This window comes from Bos grunniens, chromosome 24 (assembly GCF_055505025.1).
Source record: "Bos grunniens cultivar Pamir isolate PY7600 chromosome 24, Bosgru_T2T1.0, whole genome shotgun sequence".
Classification (NCBI taxonomy): domain Eukaryota; kingdom Metazoa; phylum Chordata; class Mammalia; order Artiodactyla; family Bovidae; genus Bos; species Bos grunniens.
Genome location: NC_141188.1, coordinates 39,136,876 through 39,149,921, shown reverse-complemented (window position 1 = coordinate 39,149,921; position 13,046 = coordinate 39,136,876). Strand labels below are relative to the sequence as shown.

General features: G+C 45.1%; 1 protein-coding gene across 12 annotated transcripts in view; it reads right to left on the bottom strand.

The window, feature by feature from the left end:
* Positions 1–4,982: 4,982 nt before the first annotated feature.
* The window catches only part of TGIF1 (TGFB induced factor homeobox 1), a 31,833-nt gene continuing 23,769 nt past the window's right edge, over positions 4,983–13,046 (bottom strand). For 7 of the 12 annotated variants that reach the window (XM_086373108.1, XM_086373112.1, XM_086373111.1 and 4 more), the window contains 2 exons: positions 7,040–7,266; positions 4,983–6,057 (listed from right to left, as the gene is read on the bottom strand). In XM_086373108.1, the coding sequence (XP_086229234.1) occupies positions 5,482–6,057; positions 7,040–7,266 (803 nt within the window). In that variant the 3' untranslated portion in view covers positions 4,983–5,481. The other 5 variants (XM_086373114.1, XM_086373118.1, XM_086373119.1 and 2 more) reach the window with 5 other exon arrangements.

Below are 13,046 nucleotides of genomic sequence, written 5' to 3'. Positions count from 1 at the left end.
GCACAGAGTTGGACACGACTGAAGTGACTCAGCAGCAGCAGCAGCAGCATGTCCGTTGAGTCGGTGATGCCATCCAACCATCTCATCCTCTGTCATCCCCTTCTCCTCCTGCCCTCAATCTTTCCCAGTATCAGGGTCTTTTCCAATGAGTCAGCTCTTCGCATCAGGTGGCCAAAGTATTGCAGTTTCAGCTTCAACATCAGTCGTTCCAATGAACACTCATGACTGATGTCCTTTAGGATGGACTGATTGGATCTCCTTGCAGTCCAAGGGACTCTCAAGAGTCTTCTCCAACACCACAGTTCAAAAGCATCAATTCTTTGGTGCTCAGCTTTCCTTATAGTCCAACTCTCACATCCATATGTGACTATTGGAAAAACCATAGCCTTGACTAGACAGACCTTTACTGACAAAGTAATGTCTCTGCTTTTTAATATGCTATCTAGGTTGGTCATAACTTTCCTTCCAAGGAGTGTCTTAATTTCATGGCTGCAGTCACCATCTGCAGTGATTTTGGAGCCCCAAAACATAAAGTCAGCCACTATTCCCACTGTTTCCCCATCTATTTGCCATGAAGTGATGGGACCAGATGCCATGATCTTAGTTTTCTGAATGTTGAGCTTTAAGCCAACTTTTTCACTCTCTTCTTTCACTTTCATCAAGAGGTTCTTTAGTTCTTCTTCACTTTCTGCCATAAGGGTGGTGTCATCTGCATGTCTGAGGTTATTGATATTTCTCCCAGCAATCTTGATTCCAGCTTGTGCTTCTTCCAGCCCAGCGTTTCTCACGATGTACTCTGCATAGAAGTTAAATAAGCAGGGTGACAATATACAGCCTTGACAAACTCCTTTTCCTATTTGGAACCAGTCTGTTGTTTCATGTCCAGTTCTAATTGTTGCTTCTTGACCTGCATACAGGTTTCTCAAGAGGCAGGTCAGGTGGTCTGGTATTCCCATCTTTCAGAATTTTCCACATCATAGCCAAACTACAGAAATGCAAAGATGAAAGAGCCAGAGAAAGACATTAGATACAAAAGAACAATGATATAAGTGAAAACTGATGTCTCTTTAAAAACCATGGAAACCAGACAATAAATGCCTTTCAAGTGATGTAAAAAACCACCCAGCGTTCTATCTTTAGTGAAACTATCCTTCGAAGAGTCATTTTCAATGAAAAAAAAAAAAAAAGACCGATTAGTTACCAGGAGCCCTGCACAATTCTCGAGAAAATTCAAGCTGAAGAGAAATAACATTTGGACTCACAAGGAATGAAGAATATCAGAAATGGCTCAGATGTTTAGATGACACCACCCATATGGCAGAAAGCAAAGAAGTAAAGAGTCTCTTGATGAAAGTGAAAGAAGAGAGTGAAAAAGTTGGCTTAAAACTCAACATTCAGAAAACTAAGATCATGGCATCCGGTCCCATCACTTCATGGCAAAGAGATGGGGAAACAGTGGAAACAGTGACAGACTTTATTTTGGGGGGCTCCAAAATCACTGCAGATGGTGACTGCAGCCATGAAATTAAAAGATGTTTGCTCCTTGAAAGAAAAGTTATGACCAACCTAGACAGCATATTAAAAAGCAGAGATATTACTTTACCAACAAAAGTCCATCTATTCAAAGCTATAGTTTTTCCAGTAGTCATGTATGGATGTGAGAGCTGGACTATAAAGAAAGTTGAGCGCCAAAGAACTGATGCTTTTGAACTGTGGTGTTGGAAAACTCTTGAGATTCCCTTGGACTGCAAGGAAATTCAATCAGTCCATCCTAAAGGAAATTAGTCCTGAATATTCATTGGAAGGACTGATGCTGAAGCTGTAACTTCAATACTTTGGCCACCTGATGTGAAGAACTGACTCATTTGAAAAGAACCTGATCCTAGGAAAGACTGAAGACAGGAGGAGAAGTGGACGACAGAGGTTGAGATGGCTGGATGACACAACCGACTCAATGGACATGAGTTTGAGTAAGCTCCTGGAGTTGGTGATGGACAGGGAGGCCTGGTGCTGCAGTCCATGGGGTCGAAAAGAGTTGGATACGACTGAGCGACTGAACTGAAATATTTTAAAAAATACTATATACAGGCATAGCTTGTTTTTATTGCACTTTGCTTCATTGTGCTTTGCAGATATATTTTTTATGTCAAGTCTATCAATGCCACAGCATTTGTTCATGTCTCTGTGCTACCTTTTGGTAATTCTCACAGTAGTTCAAATTATTTCATTTGTATCATATTTGTTATAGTGATCTGTAATCATTGATCTTTTTTACTCCTGCCTTTAGCTGCACCTCTGCAGCTTATGGGATTTTCATTCCCCAACCAGGGATCAAATCCATGCCCTTGGCAGCGAAAACAGAGTCCTAACCAGTGGACCACCAGGGAATTTCCTCAGTGATCTTTGATGTTATTAAATGTTGTAAAATGATTATGAGTTGCTGAAAGCTGAGATGATGGTTAGTTACTTCTTAGCTAATAAAGTATTGTTAAATTAAGTTATATATATTTTTATTGGATTAATGATTCTATACACTTAATAGAATACAGTATAAACATAACTTCTATATGGATTGGGAAACCAAAAAATTTGTGTGACTCATTTTGTGCTATTCACGTCATTGTGGAGGTCTGGAACCAAACCCACAATATCTCTAAAGTATGATTGTATACATTCTCTTTTCTCTTATTTTTTGGAAAAAAAAAAAAAACATAGTCCTGTTTCAAACAAAAATTATGACATACTATTGGATTTATCAGTTATAGCTAAAATATATATAAAAAACAACAAAAAAAGAAGAGAGTAAATGGAACTATACTGTTCCAAGTTTCTACATTTTGTATGCTGCTGCTGCTGCTAAGTCGCTTCAGTCGTGTCCGACTCTGTGCGACCCCATAGATGGCAGCCCAGCAGGCTCCCTCATCCCTGGGATTCTCCAGGCAAGAACACTGGAGTGGGTTGCCATTTCCTTCTCCAATGCATGAAAGTGAAAAGTGAAAGTGAAGTCGCTCAGTCACGTCCGACTATTAGTGACCCCATGGACTGCAGCCTACCAGGCTCCTCTGTCCATGGGATTTTCCAGGCAAGAGTACTGGAGTGGGGTGCCATTGCCTTCTCCCATATTTTGTATAAGGTTGTGTAATATTAATTCTAAGTTGATTGTGATAAATCAAAGATGTATATTGTAATCCTGTAAGAACAACCATTAAAAACAATATAGTTTGAAAGAGAATAGGAAACTTACAACAAAATATGTAAAATATTCAACTAACCCCAAAAAAGGCAGGAAAAGAGGAACAGGGGGAGGGGAAAAAAAAAAAATCCAAATGGTAAACTCAACCCAAACATATCAATAATTATATTAAATATAAATCAACCAAACACACAAAGTAAAAGGCAGAGATTGTTAGGCTAAATTAAAAGACCCAAATACATTCTATTCTTAAAGAGATGAGCTTTAAACACAAATTAAAAATAAACGAGAAAAGATATACCAGATACTAAGCATAAAAATTATTTCTATTTGTCTCCAACTTGAATATTTTATTACATGTACTTATCCAGTTAATGTTTATTATATACCAGTTATTTATCCACCTGGATCTATTTGGGGTGATTTTTCTGTTTTTAATGTTTGGGTTTCATTTGACCCTTGACATTTATTTTTCTTCTAAATCATATGACTGCTTCCTCCTGCTCCCCCCACTGTATGATTAATGAAATGTCTTATCAAGGGAAGCCTTTCAGGATTTGCTGGCCTCCCTTATCCGCACTCAAAGAATTCCAGCCTTTGATCTAGCTATTAAAGCCAGTAATGATTCTTAATTGCCTGTGGTTTATTTCATTTTTGTTTACCTTGTTCCTTTTATATATTTTATTTTTGGTTTTGTCTATTTCTACGACTCTGAGGTGGGCCTAGGCCACGTCAGACTGACATGCCCTTCATTATTGCCTTCCTCTCAGACTAGAGCATCTGCCTTCTCCTCCCTTGTTTTTCTTTCAGCTCTTAATTGTCCTCATCAGTTTTTCTCTTCCACTTAGAAAAGAGTTTAGCTCTTTTTACTGTAGGGACCTTCTACACAGAATTTCAAAATTAGACAAACTTGAGTTTGCAAGAATTTTTCTACATTCTTTAAACAATACTGAAGCTCTAATGCTCCCTCAAACTTGGACAATTCATAAGCTGGGGCAGGGCTGGAAAGAACATAACTATAATAACAAAGAAACTTCATACTAAGCATGACTACAAAGAATGGTTTTGTGGCATGTGACAAACCCACTCAACCATGTAAGGGAAAGGAACACCACCAATCCCCTTCTAGCCATCCTGGCTTCATAAGGAATTGCCTATTCCAACAAACTCCACTTGTGTCGGCACCACTTTTCACAAACCATGACTTAGAAAAGAAACCTAATAAATTAACAATTATTTGGCAACCTAATAAACTGACAAGAGTTGTGGGAGATACAACTCTGCTGTTTTAACCATTTTAGACAGTGCTTTGAAAAATGATTTTAAACGTAAAGGCCTTACCTAACTGGACCACTGAACAAAAATTATTTTAGAAGGTAACATGCCAGAGGCAATACTAAGAACTGCTTGGGTTTTTGTTTACTTCTGAAAACTTAGGCCGCAATCTGATGCTTCGAGACTTTCCTTTTCAACATGGGTCACAGCTTAAAATATGCAGTCTAGACCACCAAGGGATTTTTGGTTAGCTAAACACCGATGGAAATGATTCATTTCAATTTGTCATGCAGTTTTAAGTAAAGATTTAAGGGCCTGCTATGCCTCCTATCAAGAGTAAATATCACACATCCTGTTTATACAGACTGGCTTGTCCACAGTTGTTCAAAGAGTTAGTGACACCCCCCCCAACTCACACTCCACCCTACCCCCAACTTCCTGCTCACTGGGGTGCTATATTCCTACTCATTTTTAAGAAGTGCCTCCCTCAACAAAATACTCTGTATTACAGGAATTTTTAAAGAAAATACTTTATTATGTCATGAAAAAAATGCATCAATCAACTAGATTCATACTTGTTTGAAAAAACAATTGAAAATTTATTAATTAGACAGTATGTGGGCATCCTGTTCCACATGGGAATGAGAAGATGCTATAGGTTCTCTAAGTATTGCACAGTCTGAAAAAAACACCAACAAAAAAAAAGGGAAGGGAAGGGGGGAAAAAAAAAATCACATGATCTTGGGAACCATCTCACATTATGAATAATCTACCAAGAAACATTAAAAAAAGAAAACCCTTTGTTTCTACAGTAGCTCTGAGTTTATAGTTCTTGGAATGACTGTATTCCACTGACAACATTTCAGTAACAGGAAGCTTCATTTTAGCAATCCCATGTGCAAATATTAATAAAAAAATATATAAAATAATGCAAATTCATCTTTTGCTATCATCCCAGCAATCATTAACATTTTTTTTTGAGAACTGTTTTGCTTGGGAAAAAAAAAGGGGGGTTAAGCCATAAGTTTTGCCTGAAGCTCCATCTCTGCAGCCTGTTTGAGTGCAACATCTACCAGAAGCTGAAAGCCACTGAAATCTTGGTTGAGGTCCGGTGGAGTAGGGGGAGGAGTGTTGAAAAGACCACTCTGTGTGTTTGCACTTGGTCCAGATTTACAGGAGTCCTCTGCGTACATGAGGGAGGTGTCTGTAAAGCTGCTGTTGGCCATCTGCTGTATATCTGTGTTTTGTCCCACACCAACTGACTGGCAGAGAGAGAAAGGCACATCTTTTAACGCAGTCACGGTGGTATGACAGATCACTGATGGACGAGCCAAAATGGATCCTGGGGAGGACGGCTTAGGAGACAGTGGCCTCCCCAGGGCTGGGTTGGGCCCAGCTGTACAGGAGTGAAACGGGCTCTCCTCTAGAGCTGGCATGAGGTTCCTAATGCTCACTGCTGACTCCACAGAGCTGGCTTCAGTCATCTTGGCCCCACGGCGGGAAATTGTGAACCGATTTGGATCTTTGCCATCTTTTCTCAGCATGTCGGGAAGGAGCCTGCGCCGGGCGTTGATAAACCAGTTACAGACCTGAAATTGTACAGGGATGTTTTAGACATGTTAACACTCTGCCAACACGCCTGAGAACCTCCTTCTTCTTATTGCTGAATCACTCAGTAGTGTCCAGCTCTCTGCGACCCCATGGACTGTAGCCCACCAGGCTCCTCTGTCCGTGGAATTCTTCTGGAGTGGGTTGCCATTTCCTCCTCCAGGGATCAAACCCAAGTCACCTGCATTGGCAGGCGGATTATTTTACCCAGAACCTTCTTGGGGGATGCCTAACTGGTCTCTCTCTTTGCGTTAAAGAAGGCATGAAAAGGCTTATAGGAACCTACAAATTTATTTCAAGGTATTTTGAGCCCAGCCAAGAAAGGAGAGGTGCTTCCTGTCATAAACTACCCCCTTTTCTAATACAAATTCCCCTTTTGGCTTCTCATCATCCTTAAACCCTTTCAGCACCAAAAAAAAAAAAAAAAGGTATACGTTCTCAAATGTCTGAAAATGATTTTAGAGAGGGAAGTTTACCTTTTAACTCTCCCCATATTAACCTATTATCTACTGCCCAGCATTGAAGTTAATCAACTACAGGAAAACCTTCCTGTATGAAAAGAGCCACTCCTCCCAGTTACTGATTTTTTTTCCCAGTTCAAATGACTATGTCAACAGACAGGACATGAATTACCTCACTTAAGGCTGTCCTTGTTTAAATATCAAACCAGTTTCCTGGGCAATAGAGTAAGATTTAACCTCCTTTTTATGTTTGGTGCATAAAGGAAGGCTCTTTTAGGCGTTAAAGGAAATGCTGTTTGACAGATGACTGTCAAGTGTTTCTGTTTCTCTAGATAGCTAACAGTTATTAGCTGTTAGCACTATAAACTTTACAAGAAAAAGATATGCCTCCCCCCACTTTGAGTGAGGAGGCAGTTTATGACTTGCTATATAGGAATGCTGTAAAGTGATTCTGGGGCGGGGGAGGGGGTACCCACCACCCCTGGGAATGCCTTCCCCTTACCTGTAGTGTAGATAAGTGTGTTTGCTGGGACAGTAACGCTTTTTCTTGCTCTGAGGGGTAGGCATTGTATCGGTGTTCATACAGCCAATCGCGGAGAATCTGAACGGATTCCTTGGGCAGGTTGCCCCTCCGCCTTCTCTTGCCTGAGCCAGCAGAAGAGGAGAGGTCCAGGGGACTGTCCATGCTGTCATCATCTTCAGTCTCACTGCCAGACGCGGCCACAACACCTAGGACAGGACAAAGGCCTGCTGTCAGCTGCTTCTATCAGCAGAGCACCTACTGCAAAGCTCACCTCTTTTAAACACTCAGCACAACCGCATTTTCTCAACTTCTGAGAGCCCAGGGAAGCACCGGTGTTTCTTTGTCCCGAACACCAGAGCTCGTCTGAAATCTGCAGGGTAATTCGACTCGCAGCATATTCCAGGTCCCCAGCCCATGGTCAGATTCCCTTTTGTACCCACTTTCCTATAGGACTCAACGACTCACATTCCTTTTGAATGAAGCTCAGAAAAGTCTAATCCAGCAAACGAGACAAAGCTGCACCCAAGGCGAATAGCATGCCACGTGTGAAACAGGAAAGGTGGCACAGCAGACGGGATGTGTCTGACAACCTCCTTGGTGAGGTCATTGCTAACTGGGAAAAACAAGTCAGCCAGGATCTTAATGCATGTTTCAAGCGCTGTTCTTCTTCCCTCTTCCACTGAAGGTTTTGAAATAAAACTGGAAGATTTTTTTTCCACTGATATAAGGAAGGAAAATTACACTTTTAACCCAGTTAGTATTTGAAAGATAAAATGCATGCCAGAATCTTCTGCCAGTTCCTTTTCCTTTTCACTGCTACTTCCTTTTATTCAAAACTTGACACCTACTTTTAATGGACAGCACTAGTCACTTTTTATTAAATACAAACAACCACTGATAAGTTTCATTGCATAAAAAGCTTTTTCTACTTTTAGTACTTATGTAAGGCCTCAAAAGAGACCTCAAAAGATGTCTAATACTGCGTAAATGTTTAAATTTCTATAAATTTCAATTGCCAGCCTAATCTGAACCTAGAATACTACATATCAATAAGCAGGATTCGGCTTTAAATCATTACATGACAAAGAAAACTTGAATATGCAACTACCACAGGAAACTCTTGTTTACAAGCACTTTAATCCTACCAGAAATTTTAAAAATTCACACACCATAGAGAATATTTAAATCACACATAGACTGGGTTCCACAAAAATTCAAATTTGGCCCTTTTAGACATTTAAAGATAACTTAGACTTTTTTTTTTCCTGGCCCTGCCTCGAGGCATATGGGATCTTAGTTCCCCAACCAGGGACAGAAGCTGAACCCCCTGCATTGCAAGCTTGGAGTCTTAACCAAGAGACTGCCCCAAATTTTGAACTTTAACTTTCCCCCTTTCAAAACTATAAAAGGCTACTCTGACTAAAGAAATGAAATCTTGTTTTTAAAGCATACTACAGTATGCTCTAAAAACCAGTATTTCTATGTAAAAGAAATTAAAGTAGCATGAAATGTAAAAAATTCTCATTAACATTGTTGACAGAACCTCAAGTAGTTTACTTGGTAGGAAATAAAAACAGAATATTCCTCAGAGTGATAAACCATTCAATGGCTTTTAAAGGAACTTTCCCCAAAACCCTTCCTTTCAAAGCATTTGATGGATGAGAGAGCCCACCAGTTAACTGAATCTAACTCTACTTGCTGACACATTTTCAGTTTTGGACGGCAGGGGGCAGAAGGTGCCGGAGGGAGTATCCGCAGAAAACGCAGAAACTTCAAAAGACAAAAGTAAAGCAAGTTCTAACAAAAGAGGAGGATGATCTTGCAAATTCACTTCAGCTCAAGATTTCATGAACCAACAGCCATCAGTAAAAGGCCCAGGAATCCTAAATTTTAACCGCTGCCACGTATCTGATGTCTTTCCCCAGAAGACTTCATTAAACTGCTTTAAAAAAAAAAGTTTCAAAAAAGGGAGACACATTTAAAACTGAAAGTGCTTTCACTGTTGAGCAGATGAAAACCTTTTAAAACCCATGTTAAAATTTGGGTGAAGAAGTATTGACCAAGAAATCCTTAAGAAATTATAAATATTCCTGCTTTACAACTGCTCTGATTAAAAAAAAAAAATCTTAATTTTTAAAAATCGTATCAAATAACTGAATGACTAACACTAATTTGAATAAAGCAATTTATTTAAACTTATCAAAAAGTCTGAAAAGCCAGATCTTCTTCCTAAGGCTATTACCACCCCCCAACCCACAGGCCACCCCCCTCAACTTTTTAACTTCTTAAAAACAGTGTGAAAATCTGCACACTGAACAGTGAATTCCCAACTGTAAACTGATAATCACAAGTAGTTTGAAACAAACAAAAAACCCCTAAAGTGTATCCTTTGATCTGCTTACTTGGTTTGACAAGAAGCCGCCACTCTCAAAACAGGCGAGTGACAGAAGGTAGATACCAGTTAAGCAATACCAAACTGCAGTGACTTTACTGTGCTCTCAGTTCACTCAAATCAATGAGTGCCAGGCCTCCGGACGTCTTAACAAAGCTGAAGGAACAGGAAGTTAAGACTTCAGTCCCTCGGCTGCCCCAGCTGGTATTTCACTACAGCAAACCACGTTTGCTGCTGTCAGGGCTGTTTCCATTAAAACTCTCCCTCCGGATTGTGGCTCAACTTGGAAAAACAAAAAGACTTTTCCACGTTACTCATTTCCTATTGTAAAAGAGCTTTTGAACGCTTTCCCGGTTACGACTTGTTTCCAAACGTCTTGCTCTGCTCATGCTTTAAAAAATGTGGCGATGAGGGGGTGGGGGGACCTGGGCGGGAAGCGGGGATCACAAGCCTCTTACTCCATCCACATACAAGGAAATGTTGTTTAGAAAGCCACAAGATGGCCTATGGATCCCACAACCCTAAAAAGCACTCCCCCCGCCCCTCCCCCCGAATAGGAACAGAGAGAGCGGCAGAGCACGGGGAAGGGTCAGAGATAGTGGTTGTGAATTTGGACTTAAAAAAAAAAAAATCTGGAAGAGGCTAGAAAGGGATCTCGGAATAAGAATAACCAGAGGGATCTTATAAGTGTACTATTAGGAAAAAGCAAACCTAACAAGTTTCCGGATCTTAACATCTCGGGAGAAGCGACAGGAACCCTACTTAACATCCCGGACACTAGATCCAAGGAGCCCATCCCGTCAGGAGCCGGGAGCAAAGACACTTAGGGGATTTTCCTCAACGAGTCTTCTGCTCGTTTGAAAATCACTTGGGGAGATCTTTTTGGCATCCTCAGTTTTCTAAGGCGGGACACTATTATCACTAACCAGTCTTAACCAACCCCCCGGCTCCACGATTGACTTTTTTTAAAGTGCTTTTATTTTCAACAAAACTTGAAAAGAGTTTCACAGACTTTTCGTAAGACAGACAATAGTCGGACTCGGCGAACCCGGCGGGGCCAGGTCTCTTCCGGAGCCCCAGCGGAGGCCGCTGGGCGCGGGGCCCCCAGGTGGCCGGAGGCCGGGGCGGGGGCAGGCAGGGCGGAACGAGCCGAGGGAGGAGCCTAGCCCCCGCCGGCCCGCAGGCTTTTGTTCCGCCAGTTCAGCGGCCCCCGCCGGAGTCGCCCCTCTGAGCTCACGAGCGAGAGAGCTCGCCCAGGCCTAGGAGTTTCAGATTACAAGAAGAAACTAGAAACCGGGCCGTGAATCTCAACGTCCGGAGGGGCCTGCCCACCCGCGGAGGATTTGCCAGAAAAACCTAAAAAGGGAAAGAAAGCCGGGCCACCTCGGCAGCCTCTGCAGCCCCCGCACAGGCTCTGAACCAGTCGGCGAAGTTTCCCCTCCAACACGTCACCTTCCATTGTTTCCATGAGTCGGCGCGCGGCGACAGGACCGCGCGCCCCGGGGCAGCGCTCCCCGGAGATTCCCCAGGGACCGGCGGGTTCCTGCTGGGCCCCGGCTGAGGGAGGGGGGCTTCGAGGGAAGCGGAACGGGAGGCACGGTGGGGAGGGGATGCCCCAGAGCCCGGGGGTAGCCGGGGAGGATCATCACTGCCGCCCCCGCCAGAACCGAACAATGGGGCAAGGCAACCCCTGCTCTCGCACCCCTAGGGGGACCCATCAGAAACACACTTTCCCCCAACTTATCCCCGGCAGTTCACCACGAGGGAGGGAACGCCTCCCTCCCGGGGACGGTCTGAACCTGTCAGTCCTCTCTGAACTGACACGATACCGACGCCCCCGACGCCCCCTGTGCGCGTTTTCTCGCCCAGTCCAGTTAAACATCCAAATTTCTGATCCCCCCAGGTCCCTGGCGAGGGGACGCGGGGAGTTGGTACAACCTCAACTACCAACGCCCCCCACCTCCGCGGGGAACGTTGAGTTTGACTCCCGCCCGCATAGCGAGATGTGCGGGGCTCCGCGTGTTTGAGTCACCGGCCCGGAGTCAATCGAACGTAAGTCCAAAGTGAAAACGTGGCCGAGGACACACGGTTTCGGTCCGGGGCTGCCCGGCTCTAACTTGAGTCTGAACCGTATTCGCCGGACAAGTCTGGAAGAACGTGGAGCAGGAGCCAGTCTGGGCATGCGCAGCACAACCCCCGCCACCCCCTGCGCTGGCTTCCCCCGGCGATTAACTTCTGTTTTGAACCACTCGACATAAATCACAACAGAAAAGCCAACTCCGGCCCACGACGGAACGTTCGGGGTGCCTCCCTGCCCGGGACTCAAAAGTTAACTTCAAAAGGGAGTTAACATTCTTTGACCTTTCGTGGTGGTGGTGGTTTTTTTTTTTCTCTTTCTTTCTGTGTATTTTGTTTTTAAAACCAGACTGACGGCAAGTTTCAGTTGTAAAGCTTCCAGAAGGCCTGGTGGAAACAATGACAGGCTCGCTCTTTGCATGTCACACTTGGACTCGTTCTCACTGCACGCCTTCAGTCCTAACTCTTCCTCTTGCCCCAGATTCATCGTGGGAAAACTTTTGTGAGGCTAGGAATTCTGGAAAATATAACTTTCCAAAGGGACCGACCCCCGGGGGCGATCTGGGGTCCAGAGTCGCGTTCCTCCGAGGGTGAAAACGCCCCATCCCGGGAGAAGTCGTGCCCGGACTCCGCCGGGAGCGAGTGGGGAGCCCCGGAGCCCAACTTTCAGACAAAGCGCCACAACCCCGCGGACCGGGCCACCCCGGGTCCCGACGGAGGAAAGCGGGACGGGGGTATCCCCCGACTCGGGACCCCACTCCCCCGCCCGCGAGAAGCCACGCGGCGGCTCGGCGGAGCGTGGGGTGTCGGTTTGGAGACAATGAAACTTGGAGGCGCACAAACAAGGCGCGGAGCGTGCTTCTTGACAACGTGCCAGCAGCGTGGAGAGGCCCGTCTCCCCACAACAGCCCCTCGTGTTGTGTCTGGAAGGAAAACAGCAACGGCCGTTCCAGACGCAGCTTCCACAAAGAGGACGGCCGCGGCTCAGGCCTGCGAGCCCCCCGGGGCGGAAAAGTCCGAGTCACCCGCGCCGCCCGGCGAGCACGTTGCCCCGGGACCCGCGCCCAGGGCGCGCGCCGCCCGCAAGCCTTACCTTTCTTGCTTTTCATTCTGGAGCTCCCCGGCCAGTGCCAGGCTACAGCGAGGGTCTCGAGGGACCAGGAACGGGGACGGAGGGACCGAGCGGTCGTCCTCCTTCCCGGCCGACTCTCCCGTAACTTGGAGGACGCGCTCCAGCCGTTATTGCTAAACACGGCGGCGCTCGAATCCCAGGCGCCCGCTCCTCGGGCGGAATTCAAGTGACACTCGGGCTTCCTCCCGCCGGGATCTTCTGGCAGCGGGCCGGGGACGCTCCCTCGCCCAACTCGCTCCCCTCCCCACTCCGTTCCTTTGTTCGCGGCTCCTGCTCGGCGCACCTCGGCGCTGTCAGAGTGAGCGAGGCAAGGAGGGAAGGTACCGGAGGTCCTGCCTCCGCCCCCAGCCGCCCGCCCCGTCCCCCGCCCGCCCCACCGCTCCTCC